At 42.8% G+C, this 7,897-nt stretch overlaps 1 protein-coding gene across 2 annotated transcripts in view; it reads right to left on the bottom strand.

Moving 5' to 3' along the window:
• LOC110498234 (hippocalcin-like protein 1) overlaps window positions 1-7,897 on the bottom strand; it is a 33,334-nt gene that overhangs the window by 1,470 nt on the left and 23,967 nt on the right. For both annotated transcript variants that reach the window (XM_036955262.2, XM_036955263.2), the window contains exons 2-3: window positions 4,816-5,359; window positions 943-1,048 (exon numbers count right to left, since the gene is read on the bottom strand). In XM_036955262.2, the coding sequence (XP_036811157.1) occupies window positions 943-1,048; window positions 4,816-5,193 (484 nt within the window). In that variant the 5' untranslated portion in view covers window positions 5,194-5,359. The remainder of the gene's footprint in view (window positions 1-942; window positions 1,049-4,815; window positions 5,360-7,897) is intronic.

The following is a 7,897-nucleotide window of genomic DNA, read 5'->3' as shown; positions in this document are numbered from 1 at the left end:
CCTCTTCTGCAACCCACTTAGCCTGTGTGGCTCAGTTCAAAGCTATCACTTAGCCTGTGGGGAAAGGAAAGAGGGATACCTAGTCAGTTGTACAACTGAATGCATCTTCTGCATTTAACCCAACCCCTCTGAATCAGAGAGGTACAGGGGGCTGCCATAGTCAACATCCACGGCACTGAGGGAAAAGTGGGTTAACTGCCTTGCTCAGGGGTAGAACGACAGAATTTTACCTTGTCAGCTCAGGGATGTCGATCCAGCAACCTTTCAGTTACGGGCTCAACGCTCTAACCCCTCGGCTACCTGTGTGGCTCAGTTGGAAGGTCATGGGTTCAATTCCCCCAGGGATCACACATACTCAAACTCCAGTCCAATGACTATCAACCCAACATAGCTGTTACGCCAAGAGATCCGAACCCTTTGACAAGGTCGCTAGATGTTGGGTTAAGGTCTCTATTGTCGGAGTCCATGTATCTTATGCCTTCACATAAAGATAGAGGGCTCCTTCACATAAAGATAGAGATTCGCCTAATAAAGCAGGCCATTAAATGATGTGCAGAAATAATTTGCTTCTTTCTTTCAATCAATTGCTATCAAACTATTTAAATATCAGACTATCAAGCTATCAAACTATCAAATGATCAGGGAGAAGAGAGAACCATCAGTAAAGTTGTTTTTATCCTAACCCCTTTATGGGCCTGTAGTTGAATATCCATGCAGAAGAAACCACTTAATAGCGACGGCACTAAAAAGTCCTGGGTTGGATATGTCCCAAATGGCATATATAGGGTGCCATATTACCTATATAGTCCCCAAATGGCACCATATTCCCTATATAGACCCCAAATGGCACCATATTCCCTATATAGTCCCAAATTATTCCCTATTCCCTGTATTTGTGGAATAGGGTGCCATTTGGCACGAATCCCATGCTGGGTTCCTCACCGTCGTTGTTTGAGTCCATCTGTCTGAAGATCTTGTCTGTCCTCTTCTCAGGTGTGGACTCGTCTTCTGGCATCTTCATGACCGAGGACACCATTTTGTAGATGGCCTAGGGAGATGGCACATTGATGAATAGAGAGAGGACCATAGGAGTAGATAGTTAAAGCTAGAATCCTTAATTGAAACAATAACAATGCAGGCACCCCGCCTCTGTTTTCTTAAAAAGCTGAGGAATGTATACATATAACCCCTAAAATTCATATAGAGCTAAGGATGCCAGGACTGACTGAAAACTATAGTTTTAACCATTTTTTTATAAGCTATACAGTGTTTGTTTACATTTATATTGTTTATAAACATTGTAGTAAAACAAGATTCTATTTTGGGTTCTGATGGGGTACGACAGTTGGGGTACGACAAGCTCATGAGTTGGAGCCGTGGTTTATGATGCACTTTTTGAGGCACTGTGATTTTACCGGTGTTTCTAGCGTTATCCACTACTGTTGCTGCAGGCAGAAGATTCTAGGAAATGTTCTGTAATTGACACCAGGCCATCCTCCAAAAGTCTTGCAGATGCACTCACACCTGCCTGCTGCCATTCCTGAGCAAGCTCTGTACTGGTGGTACCCCGCAGCTGAATCAACTTTAGGAGACGGTCCTGGCACTTGCTGGACTTTCTTGGGCACCCTGAAGCCTTCTTCACAACAATTGAACCGCTCTCCTTGAAGTTCTTGATGATCCAATAAATGGTTGATTTAGGTGCAATCTTACTGGCAGCAATATCCTTGCCTGTGAAGCCCTTTTTGTGCAAAGCAATGATGACGGCACTTGTTTCCTTGCAGGTAACCATGGTTGACAGAGGAAGAACAATGATTCCAAGCACCATCCTCCTTTTCAAGCTTCCAGTCTGTTATTCGAACTCAATCAGCATGACAGAGTGATCTCCAGCCTTGTCCTCGTCAACACTCACACCTGTGTTAACGAGAGAATCACTGACATGATGTCAGCTGGTCCTTTTGTGGCAGGGCTGAAATGCAGTGGAAATGGTTTTGGGGGATTCAGTTCATTTGCATGGCAAAGAGGGACTTTGCAATTAATCTGATCACTCTTCATAACATTCTGGAGTATATGCAAATTGCCATCATACAAACTGAGGCAGCAGACTTTGTGAAAATTAATATTTGTATCATCTTTAAAACGTTTGGCCACGACTGTACAGTATATCTCACGTTGCTGATCCTCTCCAACATGCTCAGAGGTTGTAGTAAATAATGTGGGTCAGTTAAAGGTAAAATCCACAAAATAACTATTTTGGTATTTGTTTCATTAGTCCTCTATTGATTCAGTCCCAAACTGTTTTACATGTCAGTGATCAAGGTGTCAAGATTTAGAACTTTCAAAATACAGAAAGTTTCACAGTATGATGCATTTTGCATCATATGACCTCTTGACGAGCTCGCTAGATGTTGGCTTAACCTTTTTATTGTGGTGGGCTAAATCAGGATCACACAGAGTGTTTCTTGGTAGTCTTAAAACAAATCCACTTTGAAACAAATGAATACACTTCACACACGGTTATGGGCTTAAAAACAAGAACACACCTGTACCAATACAGATATGGAGATGAAATATATTACCTTTTGAGTTTGCGTCCCAATATTGCACTTTTTACACATCACAGAAGACTGAAATATAACAAAACTGTTTGATAGTGAAACACCGGATTTTCGGTGGGTTATTTTTTAAAAATGTTTATTAATTATGAAAAAGAACAATAGCATTCCACCCATGAGGCCACTAGACTACAGGAAATGGATCTATGGTTGCAACACTACCTCCTTCCTTCAGGAGAGTGTGTCCCCACTTACTATACCAACTCCCTCACGTGTACACGTCTCTTGGATGGCCTCTAGGGCACCATCCGACTTCTGAAAACCAATGTAGTGAATTCTGGGGGAAGCCCCGACTGGGACTCAACCCCTGATCCAGCGTCTGTCAAGCCAACACCTTAACAGTTACACTAAGAGGTTCGTAGCTACAGTGCATTCGGAAAGTATTCAGACCAATTCATTTCCCTAAACATTGTTACTTTACAGCCTTATTCTAAAATGTATTAAATGTTTCCCTCATCAATCTACACACATGTTGTTTAGAATTTGTATCACATTTATTACAACAAAAAACAGAAATACCTTCTTGACATAAGTATTCTGACCCTTTGTTATGAGACTCGAAATTGAGCTCAGGTGCATCCTGTTTCCATTGATCATCCTTGAGATGTTTCTACAACTTGATTGGAATCAACCTGTGGTGAATTCAATTGATTGGACATGATTTGGATAGGCAAACCCCTGTCTATATAAGGTCCCACAGTTGAAAGTGCAGAGCAAAAACTAAGCCATGAGGTCGAAGGAATTGTCCGTAGAGCTCCGAGACAGGCAGAGATCTTGGGAAGGGTGCCAAAACATTTCTGCAGCATTTAAGGTCCCCAAGAACACAGTGGCCTCCATCATTCTTAAATAGAAGAAGATTGGAACCACTAAAGACTCTTCCTTTAGCTGGCTGCCCAGCCAAACTGAGCAATCGGAGGAGAAGGGCCTTGATCAGGGAGGTGACCAAGAACCCAATGGTACTACTCTGACAGAGCTCCCGAGTTCCTCTATGGAGATGGGAAAATCTCTCAGAAGGAAAACCATCTGTGCACCGCTCCACCAATCAGGCTTTTATGTTTGAGTGGCCAGACAGAAGCCACTCCTCAGCCCACTTGGAGTTTGTCAAAGGCACCTAAAGGACTCTCAGACCATGAGAAACAACATTCTCTGGTCTGATAAAACCAAGACTGAACTCTTTGGCCTAAATGCCAAGCGTCACATCTGGAGGAAACTTGCCATCATCTCTATGGTGAAGCACGGTGGTGGAAGCATCATACTGTGGGGATGTTTTACGGGATAGTCAGGATCGAGGGAAAGATGAACGGAGCAAAGTACAGAGAGATCCTTGATGAAAATCTGCTCCAGAGCTCTGAGGACCTCAGACTGGGGCGAAGGTTCATCTTCCAACAGGACAATGACCCTAAGCACACAGCCAAGACAATACAGGAGTGGCTTCGGGACAGGTCTGTGAATGTCCTTGAGTGGCCCAGCCAGAGCCTGGATTTGAAACCGATCGAACATCTCTGGAGAGACCTGAAAATAGCTATCCAGCTACACTCCCCATCCAACCTGACAGAGCTTGAGAGGATCTGCAGAGAAGAATGAGAGGAACACCCCAACTACAGGTGTGCCAAGCATCCCTAAGAAGGCTGTAATCGCTATCAAAGGTGCTTCAGCAAAGTACTGAGTAAAGTGTCTGAATACTTATGTTAAAATGATATTTGCATTTTTGAAATTTTACACAATTAGAAAAAATGTCTAAAAATCTGTTTTTGCTTTGACATTATGGGGTATTGTGTGTGGATTGATGAAGGGAAAAAAATGATTTAATTATTTTTTTAAGGCTGTAACGTAACAAAACGGGGAAAAGATGAGGTCTGACTACTTTCCGAATGCCCTGTAATTCCAAAAATGTATGTAGCAACTGCAGATTGTAGCTTCACGGTGGATAAATGAGGGATACACTGATTAGCACTGTCTACTTACTATGTGATAGATGCTGTGTTTTGACACTTCAGTCTATTAGCTTCCACAAACTTTACTCATTTCTATAATCCATTGGTCCTTGTGTTGATTTTATAACAAATTTTAAATTCGTATTTACAACGACGGCCTACCCCAGACCAAACCCGGACGATGGTGGGCCAATTGTGCGCCGCCTTACGGGACACCCAATCACGACCGGATGTTACGATACATCGGTGGAAGATAGATTGAGACTAACCTGTACGATCTCCAGCATCTCCGCGCGGCTGATGTATCCGTTCCCATCCAGGTCGTACATGCTGAAGGCCCACTTGAGCTTCTGCTCCAGCTTGCCTCGTGACGTTACGCTCAGCGCAATGATGAACTCCCTGAAGTCTATCGTCCCGTCTGCGTTGGTGTCGAACGTGCGGAAGACGTGCTCGGAAAATTTGGAGGCGTCCCCGTACGGGAAGAAGTTGGCATAGATCTTCTTGAACTCATCCACAGTCAGGTGGCCCGTGGGGCAGTCTTTTAGGAAGCCTCTGTACCACTCCTGGAGCTCGTGATCAGTGAACTCTGTGTTCTCGCGCAGGTCATTCAACACCTCCGGCCGTAGCTTGCTGTTCTGTTTGCCCATGGCTGAGGCAGCCCCTCCTCTCGCCCAGTTTGTGTTTCTCTCCCTCCTTCAAGATGAGTCTTTTGACGTTTTCTTGTTTTCTTTCACAGTCTTGTGTTTTCCTCCACTCTGCAACTGACTCCTTTTTCTTGGAGGGGAATGGGCAGGGGGGTTGATGGAAGATAGCCTATAGAGAGGACAGAGAGAGAGAACCTGGTAATAGGGATACGTACACTAGGTATATTTTTTATCCTTTAGAAGGCTAGGATCCAGTTTGTTTGGAAAGAACCCATGACAACATCTGGCCAACTTTGAGTTAGCATCTGCATGACAACGTCTGTCAAGCTCTGAGGTAGCATCTGCATGACAACGTCTGTCAAGCTCTGAGGTAGCATCTGCATGACAACGTCTGGCCAGCTCTGAGGTAGAATCTGCATGACAACATCTAGCCAGCTCTGAGGTAGAATCTGCATGACAACATCTGGCCAGCTCTGAGGTAGAATCTGCATGACAACATCTAGCCAGCTCTGAGGTAGAATCTGCATGACAACATCTGGCCAGCTCTGAGGTAGCATCTGCATGACAACATCTAGCCAGCTCTGAGGTAGAATCTGCATGACAACATCTAGCCAGCTCTGAGGTAGAATCTGCATGACAACATCTAGCCAGCTCTGAGGTAGAATCTGCATGACAACATCTAGCCAACTCTGAGGTAGCATCTGCATGACAACGTCTGGCCAACTCTGAGGTAGCATCTGCATGACAACGTCTGGCCAGCTCTGAGGTAGCATCTGCATGACAACGTCTAGCCAGCTCTGAGGAAATTAGTTAGAATGTCATAAATGTCTAATTGATCAACAGCCCTGCCACAAGCCATTACTCATTCTAGTTCTCAATCAATGAAAACCAAACATAAAAACTGCAGTCTTCAATAATGGTATAATCTGAAATGAGTCGACTTATTTCTTGAAAACTTCACTGCTGACACACTTTTATGGGATTGTATTAACAGCGGACTAATAAAAAAAAATATATAGTTTTGAGTGAACTATCCCTTTAACATACAGTGTACTCATTCACAAATGAAACAAACAAGAGGTTACTAAGGCAACGAGCAGCTCAAAATATGAAACTCCAGCTGTCCGTAATGAAACACAATGAGATCTACATTTTTAGATAAATCGCTTTATGCATCTGATGGAAAACCTACAATACATCAATTAGCTGGTAAATCCTGACTAATTTGCCAATTCATTTGTCTATTAGGAGATGAAAAAATCACACGCAGAGCATATTCATTAGGCATCATTATTGACCTTAAAGAAAAAAACCTTACATCATCAGAGTGTTTTACAATGATGTCTAAATGGTTTTTCAAATACATGTGTGATTTTCCATTGTCGTGAGTTTAGCTATGCACACTGAGTGTGTGGGATTTTCCATTGTCGTGAGTTTAGCTATGCACACTGAGTGTGTGGGATTTTCCATTGTCGTGAGTTTAGCTATGAACACTGAGTGTATTAGTTGTGTGTATGCCTTTATATTTGAGTGTCTGATAATCCATTAATTAATAAGACTGCATTACGATTAATGAGAAACAACTACCATCTGCTATAAAATAAACACTAGTTTCAGATGAAGTACAGGAAGATGGAAGGTACTATACAGGACATGATGAACTACAGGAAGATGGAAGGTACTATACAGGACATGATGAACTACAGGAAGATGGAAGGTACTATACAGGACATGATGAACTACAGGAAGATGGAAGGTACTATACAGGACATGATGAACTACAGGAAGATGGAAGGTACTATACAGGACATGATGAACTACAGGAAGATGGAAGGTACTATACAGGACATGATGAACTACAGGAAGATGGAAGGTACTATAGAGGACATGATGAACTACAGGAAGATGGAAGGTACTATAGAGGACATGATGAACTACAGGAAGATGGAAGGTACCATAGAGGACATGATGAACTACAGGAAGATGGAAGGTACCATAGAGGACATGATGAACTACAGGAAGATGGAAGGTACTATACAGGACATGATGAACTACAGGAGGATGGAAGGTACTATACAGGACATGATGAACTACAGGAAGATGGAAGGTACCATAGAGGACATGATGAACTACAGGAAGATGGAAGGTACCATAGAGGACATGATGAACTATAGGAAGATGGAAGGTACTATACAGGACATGATGAACTACAGGAAGATGGAAGGTACTATACATTACATGATGAACTACAGGAGGATGGAAGGTACCATAGAAGACATGATGAACTACAGGAGGATGGAAGGTACCATAGAAGACATGATGAACTGCAATCCTGCATTGTGGTATTACACAATAGCTATTTTGTCCTCTATTGCTCCTCTATTGTTCTTCAAGCAAGATGGAGGCCGATGACATCACATCAGAACATCAGACCAACTCCTTGAAAGCCCTACTCCTTCCACTTTGCAGTTGTGTCTAAACATGTTTTTGTACGCTTTAGTGTGTGTACTTTACTGTTTTTATACTTTTGAGTTTAGCGTTCAAGGTGTGCAGAGCTGTATATCAATCAAGGATGCATTTTTAATCAAAGGGATGTGGAATGAGCAAGTTACAAGCTTTTCATGATGGGGTCTTGTTCTGGTGGCAGCTCTGCCGAGTGAATTTGATTTTCAACCCAACCTTAATCACACTGCTAACCCTAATGCCT

Source organism: Oncorhynchus mykiss, chromosome 19, assembly GCF_057628025.1.
Source record: "Oncorhynchus mykiss isolate SJ-2025 chromosome 19, ASM5762802v1, whole genome shotgun sequence".
NCBI classification, from domain to species: Eukaryota; Metazoa; Chordata; class Actinopteri; order Salmoniformes; family Salmonidae; genus Oncorhynchus; species Oncorhynchus mykiss.
Note: the sequence above shows the minus strand (reverse complement) of the source record. Positions and strands in the feature narration are given on the sequence as shown.